Genomic DNA, 19,475 nt, shown 5'->3' with positions numbered 1-19,475 from the left:
GGCAACCTAGTGAGAATTTGGGAAGATGGTGACCCCATATCTGTGCAGTGCCCCAGAGGGAATGAGTAGAGCTTTAATTTTACTTAAGCCACATTAGGAACTCTACTGGATCAAATGGTGGAGTAGAATAATCAAACAAATAAATAAAATATATGGCACCATGCATATCAAAAAAGTGGACTTCAGTAGAGAAAGAAGACCTGTGAAACCACCCTAAGATGTCAGAATCAGGCCTTGTCCTAGGATAATTATTTTATATTTATAATGAAATTTTTATTCCATTTTCCCCTTTCAAATGGAGAAGTCCAAAGTGACTAATAACAAATATAAAAACAGCATCATAACAATGAAACAACAGTAATCAAACTGTCACATTCTGATAGCTATTTTATACCCATACCATGCAGTAGAAATAATAGAAAATCAGCAACGTGTTTAAGATTCCGTTGTTCACTTTGGAACAAGTTTTTTTAAAAAACAACAACTACAACAATAACCCTCAGAGGGCCTCGTTTCTGAGTAAAGATGCTTAGGATCACACTGTAATTCCATGAAGTGGCTGTGGTAATAAAGAAAACAGAAGAGAAGTAGTTGGTTACCAGGTCCATCAAGGAATTCCATCACACTTTATTATATTACTGCATAAGTTTTATTTCTGTTCCATAATCTGAAAAAGTCATATTACTAACACTGCCAGTTATATAAATGTAATAAATAAATAAATATAATGGTGGAAGGAAAAAATAGGTGTATATCCAACTTGGAATTCTTAATAGCTGGGAATAGCAGTGTAAAGGAAACCACACTCAGCCAAACTGGCTGTCCACTGGATTTTGCACAGATCTTGGAATAAAGCACACAGCTCTCAAATTGAAAGGGTTAGGCCCAATCCTTTATTGAAATTGGAAGGGTAAGAGGCCCTCCACTTCACAAAAACAGGCCGCATGCTGTTTAGGGCTTTATAGGTAATGATGAGCGCTTGAATTGTGCATGGAAATGGATTGGTGACAGTAGCAGTATAGAAGAATTAGCTTTTCAGGCATGAATGTAAGTCTAAGGCCCTTTCTACACCTATGGGTGTAGAGGGAGGGAGAGGGGGCGATTCCAGACTTTACCTACTTCTGGGATCGTCGCCCTGAGGCTACATGGCCGCGCGACGTCCTGGATGGGATGCGCACATTGCAGGCACCATTTTTTTAAATGGAAAAAGAGTTGGAGCACACTCGCGCTCCAGCGAAAAATAAGGTAAAAAAAGAAGAAGACCCGATCCTACTCCTCACCCCACCCCCGATGGCCCTGGACTCCCCCTGTCCTGGCTCCTTCCCTCTGATGACTCCCACTACTCACGGGAAGGAGGGAAGAAGCTGGGACAGGCGGCCACACACCTCCTGCAGTCTCGGGATGATCCTGAGACCAAGGGAGGAATCGGATTTTTCCTGGGAGTACTTATCCCTGGGAAAACACGTGCTCATCCCCCCTGGCCCCGGGAGACCCTGTGCGTCATTTGGACGCACAGGGACTCGGCTGTGACGGGCTGGTGTAGAAATGGCCTAAGTGTACAATCGTGCCACTTAATAAACACATACATTTTCAAGGGAAAAAGCGGACAAATGAGCCCAGGTAAAAACACTGTGAATGAACATTTGAGATGGGGTCTGTGATAGAAAAGAACATAGAAGAGGTGGAGTTGGACAGTACACCCTAGAGGCATGTTGAAGATGGGTGAGCAATGTGCAGGAAGAAATGAAGGTGGTCATTGCCGCTTCAAGGTCTCTATGGGCAAAGAAAAGCAAAGGCAAAATTCTGGCTGGTTAACTTTCAAGTACCCCCCCCCCCCGCCCCAAACCCTCTGTATGTGCACACACACACATACACATATGCTGCAACTCAGAAAAGCATCTACTGTATTGTGAATGGCAAGCACGCATTTATACTACACCAACATCAGTATGCACTTCAGTGTAATAGTCTGTCTAATTTTCAGGCCTGCTACAGAGAGGTTTCTCCCATCTCAGGTGCAAGTATGGGGCTTTAGGGACATTTTCCTCATACATACTTTCCATATATATTATTGTGATACAACTCTCTTTACCTATTTCTTTCCAAATTTAGTTCCGAATTCAATTTTTTTTCATCTTTTCTCCTCCATTGCTTTTTTAATCCTTCATTTAAATTAATTGCTTAATGCCCTCTACTCTAGTCCTACTGTCATTCCAGATGTTTGGTCTAATTTCTGGGTGCTGTATAAACATCCTTTGCCCCTGCCTCTCATGTTTAGAAGGCAGTGAATCCTTGAAATTGCCGCAAGGAAGTGGTTTTGAATTATTACATTAGCATGCATTTATTTATTCTTTATTAAAATCTATCATCTACCTTCTGTTAAACTTGGTGGGTAGGGTTGAGCGCACTACATTCTAGGAAGTAAAGTAATCTGTACATTATTTGCATATTGGTTGGTCAACATATATAAACTCTTCTCCATGAAAATTTCTATTTCTTCAGATCATTTTTTTGTAAATATACGTGCATTAGCTGGAATTCAAAGTGCCCTTTAAATATGTGCTTGTGCTTTGTGGGGCAAACTAGAAATTTTGTGGGTTTTCTTCTTACCCACAGATCCTTGTGCAACCTAGACGGCCACTTCTCACATTCCCTTAAGCATGGGGAGAGAATTGCTTGGCAGCAGGGAGTGTTTCCTTTACAGGGAGAGATGCAGGATCTCCTTTCACCAGCCCGTTGGATCCTGAGTGTTCACAATCTGTATACACTAAATTTGGATCTATTATTTTCATCATTAATATCTCTCTTTTCTCGCTTGTGGCAGTCTTTCTAGATGGACATGATGGGTTTTGTCAAGTCATGCTGTCCTGTTGTTATTGTTATTATTATTTACTGCTACTACATTTATATCCCACCTTTTTTTACCTCTTGCAAGGAAGCCAAGGTGACTTACAAGGTCCAGAAATATTCCTACTTGCCCTTTTTTAGGTAGAATTCCCTGCAGTGCTGGGAGTTGTAGCCAAAAACATCTGAAGGCCATGAAATTGGGGAAGGGTGGCCTAGACAGTCACAGAGGAGAAGATATAGAAGAATTGTAGTAAGACTATACATGGAATAAGATGTCTAATCCCTCACAAAATATGTTTTAGCTGATGAATGAGAACTTTAAATCATACTCTGGAAGGCAAAGGTCCATGAAAAGACTGGGGCAAATTGTATTTTAAGCTAGTACTTGTTGATTATGGAAAAGAAATCCATATTCTGTTGAAATATAGACCCAGTTTACACAATCGCCATGGCTTAAACAAACCATGGTGGCTTGTTTAAGCCATGGCATGTGCCGAGTGCTATTTGCGCAATTATCCACCCAGGCTCAGCTTGTTGTGTTGTCCAAATCTGGGTAGCATCACCTGTTTGAGGAGGAAACAACCCACAAATACCCCAACAACAGGCCATGTGAACTGGATCCTAAAGTAATATGACTTTTCGAGTGTGTACTTTTTAGGGAATTTCAAAAACATGGACTATGTTTTTGCAATATTTTTTCAGATATTGACATTTATATTATATGAATTATTTGAATAACAATGTAATTTAGCATTTATATTGGAGTGCTAAATTGGGTTACTGCTTTATTAATAGAAATGCTTGAATTTTGGGGTGCCTAGCTTACCCAAAGATCATATGCATTTTGTCTTGCATGTCTGTGTGTATAATACAATAGCATATATATTCATACAAAAAAAGGGCCATGGATATGTGTGTGTATGTATACACATATATGTGTATATAGATATATATTGTGTGTACATCTTAAAATTACACATATACATTATATACAAAATATACACATATAAAAACATGTACACTTAATGTAATACAAACACATTTTTAGAAGAGAACAAAAAGTGGAGATGGCATAATAAATTGTGTCTTTTGGAGACATCATTCAAGAGACAACCTAAATGTGCTAAATTAATCTGTAATTCTAAATTAAAAGAGAGACACCAAAAGCATCTATTCAGCTTCACCGTATGTGTTTTGTAGATATACTATAATGCAACATTAATATCAATTTTCAGACATACCTACATGTTCATAAACCTGTCCATAGCTCTTTGGGGAATATTTAACTATACTTTTAGCTTGGTGAAGAAACCAAATACTGTGTAACTTTTAACTTTTGTTGTATGCCTCCTTGGGAAGGTTTACCCAAAGGCCATCTCATAAACCTTTTAAATATGTTTTTTACTGTAGCCATTAACACATTATCATGTAAGTATGAAAATCTAAATATCTAGAACTTAATTAATGTTCTCTCTCCTGAAATAACACCCTTCACTTTTTTGCTTTTCATGGAATGGTTCTGGAACACATCTTACATCATCACTTCAAAATCTATTATTTAATCCTCACACCTACACTCAGAATATATGGTTGGTTATATTTTGGTTTACTTAGAAGATTTTCGCTTTTGTACATTTCAAACTATAACTGTATGTGTGAATTGAAATGGTATCTATTCCTCATGTAGCATAAGGGAAACTTAAATTAATGCTCAAAATGCATGAGCTGTGATTTGAGAGGAAGAAATTTGATTTTGGTGCTCTCTGCAACATAAGCAGAACTTCCAGGTGAGGATTTATTGTAGAATCGACATGGCTTATTCACTCACATTTTACAGAAGATCCACATGACGTCATCATCCATTTGTAATCCTTCCGTGTTTTCCCATTGGTGCTTTTATGCTTACTGGAGAAAGTCCAACTTTTTTTTGAGAAGGATGAAGAGTAACACAGCCTCAATAGGTGTAAATGCCCTTCATGCTATTCTACCATCTTTTTAAAGAGGTGTGTTTTTGACATGCCCAAGTTGACTTATGGTAGCATAACCTTTGAGGTGAGTGCCATTTTTATCTTTTAAGTTGTACTAAAGCACTTTCCCAGCTATGTGTCATACACACACACCCACACACACCCACATACACATACACACATGTGTGTGAGAAATACCACTTAAAGAAGAGTGTTATAGCATTATAACCCTATAATGCAATATATCAATGTTTTTAAATGATGGGGAGAAATCTTTTTTTTAAAAAACCCTTTCCAGTCACCACCAATAGCCATCTTGTTAAAATCACAGAGACTGGAAAGGGGATTCCCCCCCCCCTATTTTTTTTCTATTTTAAAAGAAATAACTAGGTATAAAAATGGTGCTCACTGCAAAGGGTATAGTGAATAGGTGCTAAGGTATGATTCAGTTGCCCAAAAAGTCATTTGCCATGACAAAAAACACACACCTTAAAAAAGAACGGAAAAGCAATGCTGAAACTGGTGTGGCTGGAATGGGGTGGAATATACATACAGAAAATTCACAATATACCCTAATTTCATGGAAAGTCAACTGCAATTCCACTTGTAGCTTGCAGTGGAAGAACAATGGTTCATTAGCACTTTGACCCAGCTGTCTGGAAGCACCCCTACTGCAAAGGGGATTAAAAATCCCCGTCTTGGCTAAAGTATCAATACTTGTAAATACTGTTTGGGTAATGCGAAAAATGTTTTAGGATGCTGTATCTGGTGTTCCATGGAGGAAATATTCAGTGCCATGTATCTGTTGCTTTTCAATTTAGGTTCCTTTCAGTACTACAATGTCTCCTGTTCGCCTACATTCATCCAATCCTAACCTCTGTGCAGACATCGATTTTCAGGCTCCTCCAAGTCATGTATCTGACTCCCTGGACAACTCCACAGACTACATAAAACTCCAGGAAGAGTTTTGCCTCATGGCCCAGAAAGGTAATCACCTGTGTACCAGCTGCCTCTTATTGGAAGTAGCCTTTTATATAGTAAAGAAGTTTTCCTGAGTCTCTGTGTGCGCGTGTTGCTTGTTTTATTTATTTATTTTTATTTATTATTACATTTATATCCCGCCTTTTTTTCCTCCAAGGAACCCAAGGCGGCGTACATAATCCTCATCCTCCTCTCCATTCTATCCTCACAACAACAACCCTGTGAGGTGGGTTGGGCTGAGAGTGTATGACTGGCCCAAAGTCACCCAGTGGGTTTCCATGGCCGAGTGGGGACTAGAACCCGGATCTCCCGACTCCCAGTCCAACACTTTAGCCACTACACCACACTGGCTCTTGTTTCACTTGTGGAAGAAGTCAGTTCAATGGGCAGTTGTTGAGGGATTCTCTTTCATCTTGTTCTGAATCAGAAGAATCCTTGTGTTACATTTTTAAAAGGTGTCATCTACACTTCCAGGCCCCCTTCACACAAAACTGCATAGGAGTTGCTTATCCATGTAGTATATGTGTCAATACTGCAAGCACATGGGTTGATGCTGATGGCTTGCATAGAATCATGGAATAGTAGGGTTGGAAGGGGCCTATAAGGCCATTGAGTCCAACCCTGCATATTAACAGGAAAATCAAATTGATTTTGTGTTCTATGAAGTGTAAAAGGACTGCAGAGTACAAATGTCTTGTCCATGGTAATCCCAAATGGAATATGTGGATACTCAAAAGTGACAAGCAGCACTTGCAAAATCTGCATCTAATTTATTTCTATAGCCAAGGGATAACATTCCCAAAATTGTGTGCTAAGGTTCTACAAGTTGCATGCACAGTGTTGCCATGTGGACTGAAGACATTTCGAACATAAAATACAGGCAGCTGCCTTCTACTGAGTCAGACCATAGGTCTATCTAGCCCAGTATTGTCAATGCTCATCTGGAGCAGCACTCCAGGGTTTTAGGCAGGAATTTTTCCTAACCCTGTCTGGAGCTAATAGGGATTGAACCCGAGACCTGCATGCAAAGCTCCACCACTGAGCTATGGCCCTCTCCCTTAAGAAAGGAGAATAGGGGGCCTTGGAGTGGCCCATTAACAGTTAGTACCTGAACAGCAGACTGGCAAACAACTCACTTTAGGCACTTACATTTCTGTTTTCTCTCCAGTGCATTCTCTTCTGAAGTCTGCCTTCAACAGCATAGCGATAGAGAAAGAAAAGCTTAAGAAGATGGTTTCAGAGCATGATTTCGCAGGACCTGCGACACAGATAACACGTCTTCGACAATCACTTTCTCAGGTAAGCTCCTAGATAGACTCTTGCCATATTTGGTTATTTTTGACATTATTATTATTATTATTATTATTATTATTATTATTTATTTATATAGCACCATCAATGTACATGGTGCTGTACAGAGTAAAACAGTAAATAGCAAGACCCTGCCTGTTATTCATAAGTGGTTTTTGTGTGTGTGTCACACATAAAACACCTGGTGTCTTTCTAACAATACATAATAAAATAAAATGTGATGATATTAATGAATTTTCATGAACTAAGCTCAGTCTTTGGAGACCTGCTCTTGCCTCCAGTTTACTATAACTATAAAACTTAATTGAGTGAAGGTGGGTTTTTTGTTTTCTTTACCAGCCATGGTTCTAGCATGAGATGAGTTATTTAAATAAACCATAATGATGATGATCTCTTATTTATTCTGTAGTTTTTCTCTCATCTCTGTTCTGCTTCGTGTAGTGTTCACCTTGTTTGTCACTTAATGGTCCTGTGTTAATATCTGGTCTCCTTGAGTATCCCTTTTTGTATTGGGGTGGGTGGGCAGAGGGGGAGGTGACAGCAAGGAAGAGATAGAAAAAGTGTGGGGGGGGGAAACCCCTAAGCTCAGTATAATTCACCTGAATCCAGCTGGGTGCTATTCTCTGTATTATCTACACAAGTTGACTATTGCCAACATATTTATTTTGAAGGAAGCTGGTACACCATCCTGTGCAAACTGATGATACTATCTTTGTGAGCTTGTAAGTTTTTCTTAACAGGAGTCTAATGAAGACCTTGAAATGGCTCAAGCAGCAATGAGGCGCGTTTAATCCTTTTTCCATGGGCATTTTCTCTGGATCACCCCACTTTTCTTTTCGCACAGGTGAAAACAGATTGGAACACCATATATTTTCCTCCACTAGTGCAAAAGCAACTGGGAGGTGGTTTTGATTGGAAAAAATACCTTATAGGGAAAGGACTAAGGACTGCCCTCCCATCCAACACTGCTCCAATCAGATTCACTGCCCATCATGGCTGTATTTCATTTAAAAAAGAAAAGAAAAAGATTGTCTATGCATTTCTCACATCTTGTCTTTGGTCTTAAACTTGCTTAACATGAGGGGGCTTATGGATCACTAACAAGGAATTCTTATGATCCTCATCAAACTACTGGCATTCTTTGGGAGAAACCTTAATAGTGGAAAGATACCCAAAGACAGCTTCTGAATCCAAAACTAATGTCAGAGGAGATGTTAGTTTCTGAAAAGTACCATTCATAGTATAGGAACATTGTGGTTCTGGCCCAAGTATATGGTACAGCAGTGATTTGACTCTACTTCATGTTGTCATGTTCGTTTTAAATTAGATATTCAATTTTTGTTATTTTAAGGCTCTCAACCAGAATGCTGAACTAAGGAGTCGCTTGAACAGAATACATACAGAGGCTGTTATTTGTGATCAGGTTGTCAGTGTAAATATTATCCCTAGCCCTGATGAGGTAAGACTTTGGCATTGCTCTAATGGATTTACAGTAGTCAAATCCCACTCATTATCCCTAATGATGAAATTATTCTGTTTGACAAATCTGGCATGTAGTGGGTCGAACTAATTTTAGATCATTTTCTGGTAATGTTCATGAAATTAATGAGCTGTGGTTCATGCGGGATTCCCTTTGGAAATCCCTCTGAGAAGTGGAAGGTTTGGTGTGAGCATTCAAAGACTATGAATTAGCCATTTGTAAATAATTGGGCAAGTAGCAGAACCCATAAGAACATAAGAGCAGCGCTGCTGGATCAGACCAAAGGCCTATCTGGTCTAGCAGCCTTTTCCCACAGTGGAAAACCAGGTACCTACAGAAGCTCATAAGAAGGACATGTGGGCAATAGCCTTCTTCAGCTATTGTTCCTTAGCAACTGGCATTCAGAGGCATATTACATATAGCCGTTATGATTAGTAGCCATAGATAGCCTTATCCTCCATGAATTTGCCTAACCTTGGAGGTTGCACATGGACCTAAGGCCCCATTAGAGGCCACCAGGAGAATAGCCTTCTGTGTAGTGGCCCCCTTCCTATGGAATTCCCTGGAAGTCAAGCAGGTGCCAATGTTGGATTGCTTCCGGCGCCTCCTGAAAACATTGTTGTTTCAGGAAGTGTTCCCAGAATGATTGGCTATGGTTTTATGAGAACTTTGTTCTTTTAAAAATGTGGTTTTTAATATGGTGTTTTTATTCTTTTATTTTATTTGTTATTCACTGCTCTGAAAACTTTTGGATAGAAAGTGGTATATAAATATTGTAAATAAATAAATAAAAATAATAAATAACCCCTTTTTAACACCATCTAAGCTAGTGGTAGTCATCACATCTTGGGGAAGCTTATTCCATAGGTTAAATATGCATTGTGTGAAGAAGAGCTTCCTTTTGTCTGTCCTGAATCCTCTGGCAATCAGAACTGTACACATTATTTCAACTGTAGATTTGTATAAAGGCATTACGATATTGGCAGCAGTTTTTCCCCTTTCTTTTCAATTTTTGATCCTTTTCCTAATGACCCCTTGCATGGAATGACTCCTTGATCTTTTTCCTAGTTAGTCACTGCCAGCGCAGACCACAACAATGCAACTGTGAACTTTGGATTTTTTTGCCCAAATGTGCATTGCTTTAGACTTGTTTTCCGTTTTAATGCCCAGTCACCCAGTTTGCAAAGATCCTTTGTTTATTTTCTTTTCACCACCCTGAATAATTTGCTGTCTTCTGCAAACTTGGCCACCTTGCTGCTCACCCCAACTCCAGATCATTTAGGAACAAGTTAAGCACCAGCCCCTCCCAATACAGATCTTTGGGGGGGCACTTCCTGCACCCTCCACTGTGAGAATTATCCATTTATATTGGCTCTGCTTCGTGTTTTATAACCTGTTACTGATACTTATGTTTTGAATGTTGAAAGATGAAAGGTAAAATGTATTAGTCCATGTGTTAGATTTGCAAGAATACCTGTTGCTCATTATGCTTCCTTGCCCAAATTGCTTAATCGATGTTTTTGCCCAGAGTAACAAGCCCATAACCCACAGCAAAACATCTGAAGGGTCTGGCCTTCTTCCTTCCCTATCCTCCCTTGGTGTCTGTTGGGCACCTTCTACTGTTTTTCTGTGATGTCCTCCCCTCCCCCTTTTTTCCCATGTTTCCACCATTTCAGAAGTAACATTACCATATGTTTTGCTGATTAACATCAACAAAAATTTAAATTTGTTTCAGCTTCTTTCATTTGAAGCCAGCTGTATAGAGTGGGAAGTGGGATCAAGAATCTTTGCACAGTATAAATTGATATAAAAGGATAAATTGCTGTTTAAAACTTGTTATGGGCTTCAGAGGCAAGGAGAGCCCTGGGCCACCTTTGGAATTTGGGGGCTTTTCTAGTCCCTATCCTTTGTCTGGGTTAATTAGAGGGACATTCCTCAGAATGGAATGATCAGGCTTGATCCAAAATGCAGCCCAATGAGAACTGAGCATGTACAGTAGCCATGGAATATGGAGTGATAGTTGGAAAAGGGAAAATAAAGCAATGGAACACAGCATGGAGGGAGTGTGGGAGAATGAAATTGCCCAGCATGGTAGGAACGGCTAGTTCAAACCCTGAAGAAGGACACTCCAGCACTCCTTTCAGGACTGAGAATACACTGCAACATTTTGTTGCAGATGCTGTGTGTGTGTGTGTGTTAAAAAAACAAGAACCAAACCTGCAGGATGTAGAATAAGGGATTATGCCCATGGCAGTTGCACAACCAGGTTATATACCTTTTACTTGAATGTTGAATTTGCCAAATAAGGGCAGCTTTATGCTTTTGCCATCAAACACAACATATGTTTGAATGCTAGAGAAAGCTGGTTTCCCCTGCAGCAGAGGAACAATCTTAAGGGAAGGCATCTATTTCTATCCCCCGCCTCAAAAGTGTTACGAGTGCATCCTGAAAAAGGAGTTGTTTGCAGAAGCCCTTATTGTTGTCTTGGCTTCTTTTCATCCTAAACTCCCTGTTTGTTAGATTGACAGGCTCGTGGGGGCATCTCTGCTTTTTTGTGTGAATGAAAATGCAGGGAAGGAAAAAGGTTATGCAGGAAAGGAACAGTGTGTCTGTACACTAAACTATCTTGACTAGGCAGGCATGATCTTGAGTTTCCTCTGTCATGTATGAGCTCTCAGGCCCTTCGTGCAACATTTGGAGTTCATATGCGTGTGTGTTTGTTTTTCTTTTACAGACGGGTGAAAAGATCCATGTCAATCTCCCACTCTCCCAGCAAGTTTCTAATGAGAGCAGGCTCTCCATGTCTGAATCGGTCTCTGAGTTCTTTGACGCACAAGAGGTGCTTCTGTCTGCAAGCTCATCAGAAAATGAGGTTAGAAACAGAGAGGAGCGTTAGCCTTTATTTTGTGGTGCCATATCACTGTAATACTTTCAGGATCAAGTAACAGCACACTAAGATGCTGGACTTTTGACCCTTGTTAGAAAGGCTTGGGCATGAAGTCCTTGATTCAAACTTCACCTCAGCTATGAAGTAAATCAGTAGCCTTAGGCAAGCCACTATTTCTCACCCTCAGCAATATAATGATTCTAACCTATCACATAGAGTTGTAGGAATTATTGAGATAATGTATGTGAAGCTATTTGAATACTCTGAAACGTTATAATGCATTATTACTACCACTCCCAAGAACAATGCCGTTGATTTTAGTTGGGTTACTCCAGAGTGAAGGAGCTGTTTGCCTTCAGATCAAAGCCAAAGTTCTGCCAAACTCCGCTGAAAGCTACCCCTTAATTAGGAAGCAGACACAGTGGGGTCTATCAGTGCTTATCAACCTAATAGAAAATACAATGAATAATTACAGGCACTTATAAAGATCCGTCCATGAGCATTTGACACTGTTCTTTTAAAAGTTGATGTTAAATACCCTTTAGGGCAGAACATATAGGCAGTTAAATCCGTCAGTAGTATCCTGTCTCCTTCCTCAGTCCCTCCAGACCTGAACACTTATCCAAGCCTCAAAGTTCAAGTTAGTCCTGACTCAGTAAAGCTGTTTGTTATTCCTAGGCTGTTAACTAGCTGGGCTCTGAGGCCATTCTTCCCTGATCTTTTGTCATAGCTGAGGAAAGATGATTGCAAGACTGGCATGAGATCTATAGCCTTCAAATATAGTTTTCCACCATCAGGGCAAATCATCCCTGCCTTTTCTAGAAACAATTCCTTTGCTCCCTGTTTCGTGCTGCAACACCAGTTTGTGAGTGCCAACTGTGGCTATGCGAATGCATCTGAGGGCAGGGGTTGGCAACTGTTGGCTCTCCAGGTGTTTTGGCCTACAACTCCCATCAGCCAATGGTGAGGGATGAGAGTTGTAGGACAAAACATCTGGAGAGCTACATGTTGTCCACCAGATGTCCAAAAAAACCTTTAGAAGCTCGGCCTATCAAAACACATCTACACCAACATCAAGAAAGCAATCATACTTAAAACATGCTCAATTGTCAGGAGATTCCTGAATCATAGTCATAGAATAGTAGAGTTGGAAGGGGCCTATAAGGCCATCAAGTCCAACCCCCAACTCAGTGCAGGAATTCACCCTAAAGCATACCTGACAGATGCTTGTCCAGCTGCCTCTTGAATGCCTCTAGTCTGGGAGAGCCCACAACCTCCCTAGGTAACTGGTTCCATTTTTGTACTACTCTAACAGGAAGTTTTTCCTGATGTCCAGCCAGAATCTGGCTTCCTGTAACTTGAGCCCATTATTCCGTGTCCTGCACTCTGGGATGATCGAGAAGAGATCCTGGCCCTCCTCTGTGTGACAACCTTTTAAGTATTTGAAGAGTGCTATCATGTCTCCCCTCAATCTTCTCTTCTCCAGGCTAAACATGCCCAGTTCTTTCAGTCTCTCTTCATAGGGCTTTGTTTCACTTTGAATCAGTAAAAGACAGCATGACTTGGCAAAGCCTAGCATGTCCATCTAAAAAAACTGCCATGAGCAAGAAAACATGATGATGATGATGATGATGATGATATCTCCATTTTCTTCTTTAGGCTTCTGATGATGAATCATACATCAGTGATGTGAGTGACAACATATCTGAGGACAACACCAGTGTCGCAGACAATATTTCTCGGCAAAGTACGTAGGTGTTGTTTTTTTAAGTTTGAGAAACAAGTGTGTTTTTAGGCAATGTATGCATGTATAAATAAAGACACTTTATTCGAACATGTGTCATGGCTCCTCCTGAGGAGTCTTCTTTTGAGGAAGAACCTGACTTACCTGGGGTTGTGGACTCTCCTTTCTCTGAAGTCATGCCTGAGGCAGTGTTGCTGCAGGAGACGGGATGTGCAGCTGATGAGGAAGCAGGCCCCTCCGGAGAGCTCCATGAAGGCCATCCTCCTCCAATCTCCGATGGTGCAGATTCTGTGTCAGAGGCGAGTCATCCACCCAGCCCTCGGCAAAGACAACAATTGAAGCGCAGAGAGCAAGTCCGTCCTGCAAGGAAAAGTCCTCGACTGCAGGCCAGAAATGCAGCTCTGTGAACACCACTCTTTTATAGCTGGTGGAGATGGAAGGTTCCTTAAAGAGCCACAGCTGGAGCTGGGTGGGACCAGGCTAAGGCTCTGGATAAAAGGACACTTCAAAGAAGCACTCGGGCACCAGCAAACAACTGTTGTGACATTTCTGGTTTTGCTATCCACGCTGTGTTTCCTGTATTTGAGACCTTGGGCTTTATTGTGACTGGACCTTTGGACCATACTTCAGACTGTGACTTTGGACGTTGATTTTGGACTTTGACTGCTGGGAATCTTTGCTGCTGGGAATCGCTTATCTCTGCCTGTTACTCCTGGCAACTAGGAGCTTTGCTGCTGGCTGGCTTCCCAGACAGACCTGATAAGACTGTGTTTGTAAATACCACAACATGACTCAAATCACTCTAATAGCCACTTTTACATTTTTACTAACTTAAATTAGCTGTATCACTGTTATCTGCAGCAAAGGCTTTTTCTTTCCATTTTAACTCGTTCATTTCCATTTAACATTCTCTTTAATCCCCTTTTTTGTCTCATCCCTTACAGGTCTCTCAGCCCATCTTTTTTGTTAATCTTCCTTCCTTTTCTATCTCCAGGCAGATTGTCTTCTCTCTTTCTCTCCACCTAACATTTCTCAGTTACGTTTCTGGTTTTGTTTCCCCACTTCCAGGTTTTCTAGCACACCCTTCTCTCTTTATCCCCACTCTACAGTTCTCTCTGTAACCCATTACCTCCACTTTTGCTCAAAACTCACAGAATCTTTCTTCATTTTGCTCCACCACAGGTCTCTATTCCCCATTTCCACCTCCCCATTTTACTCTTTCTATTTTGACTCTCCCCCCTCTCTCTTTCTTTCTCTCTCTGTGCTGTTTTTGAATACCCCTGTGTGTTTACTTTTTAAGCTTCAGTGGCAACAGCACAACAAGGCTTTCATTTTTAAGCAAGCAAGGATCTAACTACATATCATATGCCAATGTGTATGACAGAGCCCTGATGCTCTTGCCCTTTTTAAAGGAGGGACATCTGCTTCGAAAAGAGATTATTTGGAGCAGAGATGCAGCATGTTGAAAGCCCTTCCCAAACGCATATTTGGTACCCCGTTGGTGGGAAGAATTACCGAAGAGCCATTTGGAGTGGTAAAATGGCAAACAGAAAAGATTAAGCACATGCACACACCCCTTTTTTTGCTCTTAGGGTGCTTTCAGAAAGCTCCTACCGTTACCAATCAAAAGACATTGTGCAGCTATTCCATCTTGTCCCCCTTAAGAGATTTTCTGTGGTATGAAAATAGATGGAAGAAATAGTAGGAAAACATGGGGTGGTTGCAAATGGAAGGTGGCAACATCTGGACCACCTCGGCCCCCACAACATTCCATGAAAGATGATGCAATTTCACAATAAAAGCCCTTCTGGAAGCACCCGTCCTTTTCTTGTCTTTTATTTGATTGTTTAACTGGAATTCTTTTGTATGTAATGTTTTCTTAGGTGCTTGGTGCTTGGTTCAGCTTCAGATAGGCAGGCCATGTAGCATGGCTGGTTGTAGTAGGCTGGAAAAGGTTGTACCAGCTCTGCCACAAACCTTTGAGTCTACAGAGGAGAAACAACAACATGAATGTAGTGACACGGGAACCCACCTGACGCCTTAGATTAAAATGTTCCTTCAAAGAAGTGAGATGACCACAAATAGGGAGAGGACTGCAGTTGGCCTACAAGCCTTACGTTGCACTAATAGAATATAGATCTAACTCAAATAGACATCAGTAGTTTAATTTCTATTGATTGAATGATTTCCATCTATGGACAAATTTCACATTCATGCTATTCTGTTTCTCTTCCAGTACTTAATGGTGAACTAACAGGAGGTGCTTTCAGAAATGGGCGAAGGACGTGTCTCCCAACCCCCTGTCCTGATACTAGTAATATCAACCTATGGAACATTTTGAGAAATAACATTGGGAAGGATCTCTCCAAGGTATCCATGCCGGTAGAGCTAAATGAGCCTCTGAATACTTTGCAGCACCTTTGTGAAGAACTAGAATATAGTGAACTCTTGGACAAGGCTGCTGAATCTGATGACCCCTACGAACGCATGGTAATAATCGTGAGAGAGCACAGCATTGCTTGTTCTATAATGTCCTTACCTTCACCTAGAGCTCTAATTCTCCTTTCATTGTAATCTCACCTAATGAGGGTGAATTTTACCACAAATCAGCGAAACTGAGTTCTGAAGAGGAAAAAAAGAAAAGAAATAATCTTGTTACCATTTCTGATTGTAATACAACCCTTGCACCAAGCTGCCTTCTTTTGTACTGAGCTGGTCTTTTCTTGAGTAGTGTAACTTCAGAGGAAAGGACTTGAGTGAAATTGCAGCTCCTCCTCTGTCATTAGAAAAATTTCATGGAAAACATGTAAGAAAATGAGTGGAGTATCGTAGGAAGTGACTCTTCAGATCCATGCTCATGTTCCCTTTGTGGCCTAGGGACCTCTTCAGTTCGTGACTTCACACATCCTAAAGGTAATGTCAGAAGTCCCGGATATTGTGGCTTCTCTCCATGCTATTATCGCCCTGCTTTCCAGAAGGAGAGATACTGTCATGAGAAGAAGCTACCGAATGGGCTCCATATGGCTTGGGATTTCTGATGTTGCCTTCAGGGTGTGAGGAAGAGCCAGGTTCCAGTTGCTCCCGCGTTGCTAAGGTAATGTGAGATACGGGCACTTAGTGTTAGTAGCATGTGGTGCTACTGTGTTCACCTGGAACAGTGAATACAGTAAGGAAATGTCAGTAGTTTTAAAATACTACGGCTTCCATTTTTCACAGAATGATCACCCATTTTTCTGTATGCATGCAAAATAAACTTTTTAATAATAATCGTGAACTGCAAGGCTAGTAGACACATCTGCATAAGCCGGCTACGTTCTGACAGGAAGCAAATCACTGGGAAATTCCACTTTGCTTGCCCTTTTTATGGCTCTTGCTCAAGTCCTTTCATTTGAAGGTGATTTGCATAGGAGAAATTCCTGGTGGGCTTTCTCTATATCATATTTACGTAATAGTAGTGTTCCAATTTATGTGTCTGGGAAATACATCGAAACACAATGTGAGATGGGTCCCATCTCTGAATGATAAATCTTCAGAGAGGCGGAAGTGCTCTTATTCTTCTCTAATTATGCAGAACACATTCATTAATTTTTGTGTGTCTGGCACTACCGTCACTGGCAGACTAGTTTTTGAGCTTTTCTCAGCACCTTAGAAAGTATCTAAACAAAAGTTCTCAATCTGGAGTAAGTTCACTTGTATGAGGATGTCAAGGTGGTGCAATTCAGGAATGCATGAAGGGGAATACTAAGATTAGACTTGTGTGACTAGAGCAGGGATATTGAACCTTTCAGCCCAAAGACTGGATTCTAGTTCTCAGTGAAACTTTCAGCGGCCATGCTCCACGGGTGGGTAGAGCCCAAAATACCAAACCTTTGTGGCGTATTTTGACTTGAAGCTCTTACTGGCAGTAATGAAGCCTTAGAAGAGCCATTTCAATCTTTTAGAAGGGGAAAAACTACAAACACCAGGAAAGCACCAAAAGACTGATGGTTAGGGGGAAGGGGATGGGGCCAGGGCAAAGCGAAGGGGTCATGGGCATTTGGAAATCCTGGAGGACTGTATTTGGACCCCACGTGGGCCAATTTTGCCCCATGAGCCTGAGGTTCAGCACCTCTGGACTAGAAGATATGTGTGCTTTCCCACCAAAGGGTCTCCAGATTGCAGCCCCTGTCCTTTGCTTATGCTATCAGATCTGATCCCAAGATAAAGTAGCAAAAAAATCCCAGTCCTGAAGTGAGTTTGGAACACTTATTTGCAGGAAGAGATATATTGGCTGTGCTCGCACATCACAGTTCACCATAGTTCATTGTGACATATGGGAACTACAGTGAGCCTCACGCTCACTTCTGATTTTTAATAACCACTCTTTCCCATTTCACCCAAATCAGGGATCACGGTTTTCAATAACTAAGCATTAATTTATACAAGGCAGCTTCATAAGCTATGTTTTGAAATTGGCTTGTTTTAAAACTGATCCTGGTAAGGGTTAAACCAGGATTCAGGATTTGGAGCAGGAAGCTATGAGGGCCTTTAGGTAGGGAAGGGGGACAATCCCGGACTTACCTGCTTCTGGGATCATCCCTGGGTGTCTAAATGGAAGCACGACATCCTGGAACGGAAGATGGATGTCGTGCACCCCCCACCCCCGATGTCCCTGGACTCCCCCCGGCCCAGCTCCTTCCCTCTGCTGACCCCTGCTACTCCCAGGGAGGAGGGAAGAATCTGGGATGGGCGCCCACACCGCCTGTGGTCCTTGGGATCATCCTGGGCCTGCGGGAAAAACCAGGATAACCGAGGTCTCAGTTATCCTGGGAAAATGGAGGGATCATCCCTGCCTGCTCCCGGGATCCCCTGTGCGTCATTTCGACACACAGGAAGAATCCAGGGATGATCCCAGGAAAAATCAAAGGCGTAGAAAGGGCCTAAAACTGAAAGTAAAAGCCATTTGGGAGCAGGAGATGGAGAGAATCAATGGGAGAATAGAATGTGCAGGCATGAAGCTCACTGCAGCTTGTACACATCACGAATAAGTCATGATTTATGGGGAATACAAAGACAACCACTGTGGTTAGGAACAGATCCCAATGGATATTGGCATTCCTACACCCCACCCCTACCCCCACTGCAGGAATACTTTCCCGTTTCTCTGTTATGTTGGCACGGTGATTATACTACTATTGCAACAACACAGCTAGTGCCATTGAAGCAGTAAGGGCAAAGAAAAACAAATACATTTGTATGTGTAATCCCTGCATTTCTCAATCCAGTATTATTCAGAGAACAATTTTTCAACTAGTTTCTTAACTAAGAGTTTTGTTGTTTTAATTAGGTCCTTATCGCTGCTTTTGCAACTTCAGGATATGCCTCCACTTATTATAGAGCTGGAAGCAAGCCCTTTAACCCTGTGCTTGGCGAGACTTTTGAATCGATTAGGGAAGACAAAGGATTTCGATTTTTCTCAGAGCAGGTAAAATCTGTTCCAAAAGAGGCCCTTAAATAGCAGTGTGATTTTAATTTGTGTCTTTGTTTTTTAGTTAAGGCATTTCATCTTTTGCTGATATGAATTTAAATATTTTAATTTTAAGATATATTTAAAATATATTTGTTTTAAAGTATTAGGTAACACTGTAAAGCTAAAGCCAGTTTTGCAGAAATTTTGCAGACTTGTATTCATGTACTTTGCACAGATCTGTGGTATATCTATTACAGTGATGATAAAAATGAAAGTCTTTGGCTTTTTTTTTTGTACAATTCCTCGCCACCGTAATTTTTTTTTTCAGGTTAGCCACCACCCACCCATTTCTGCCTGTCACTGTGAATCAAAGAATTTTGTGTTTTGGCAAGGTATATATTTTAATTCACAAGCCTAAAGATCAAATTTAGTTTTTAAAAAACCGAAACAAAGATTATAATTACATGTATAGTTTTGTTTTGAAATTTACCTAAAAGTTTAAGATAGTTGTGAAGCCTGCTATTTGTAGGTCTTCCATTTTCTTATTTGATAACAAGAAATGAGAAAATGAATAATTTTCTGCCTTCGGAATAGCATAAAATATTTTCTCAGAACAGAGCTGTGTTAGATCACATTATATTCCAGGGAGATGAATAGATCACTGTTTATGTAGAGCTTCAGTAATTTGTAGGTTTCTAAATCTTTGCTCTGTTGTTCAGATATCCGGTGGAAAAACAAATTCTGGGGGAAATCAATGGAAATACTGCCAATTGGAACACTGAATGTAACGATTCCAAAGTAAGCAGATT

At 40.9% G+C, this 19,475-nt stretch overlaps 1 protein-coding gene across 1 annotated transcript in view; it reads left to right on the top strand.

Annotated features, from left to right (window-relative positions):
* The window catches only part of OSBPL6 (oxysterol binding protein like 6), a 104,992-nt gene that overhangs the window by 73,789 nt on the left and 11,728 nt on the right, over positions 1-19,475 (top strand). The window contains exons 13-21 of the mRNA XM_063116319.1: positions 5,636-5,801; positions 6,964-7,094; positions 8,458-8,565; positions 11,321-11,458; positions 13,133-13,220; positions 15,454-15,707; positions 18,544-18,681; positions 18,995-19,058; positions 19,386-19,464. Of these exons, the coding sequence (XP_062972389.1) occupies positions 5,636-5,801; positions 6,964-7,094; positions 8,458-8,565; positions 11,321-11,458; positions 13,133-13,220; positions 15,454-15,707; positions 18,544-18,681; positions 18,995-19,058; positions 19,386-19,464 (1,166 nt within the window). The remainder of the gene's footprint in view (positions 1-5,635; positions 5,802-6,963; positions 7,095-8,457; positions 8,566-11,320; positions 11,459-13,132; positions 13,221-15,453; positions 15,708-18,543; positions 18,682-18,994; positions 19,059-19,385; positions 19,465-19,475) is intronic.

This window comes from Elgaria multicarinata, chromosome 2, assembly GCF_023053635.1.
Source record: "Elgaria multicarinata webbii isolate HBS135686 ecotype San Diego chromosome 2, rElgMul1.1.pri, whole genome shotgun sequence".
Taxonomy (NCBI): Eukaryota; Metazoa; Chordata; class Lepidosauria; order Squamata; family Anguidae; genus Elgaria; species Elgaria multicarinata.
The sequence above is the reverse complement of the archived record's forward strand: the minus strand, read 5'-3'. Positions and strand labels throughout refer to the sequence as shown.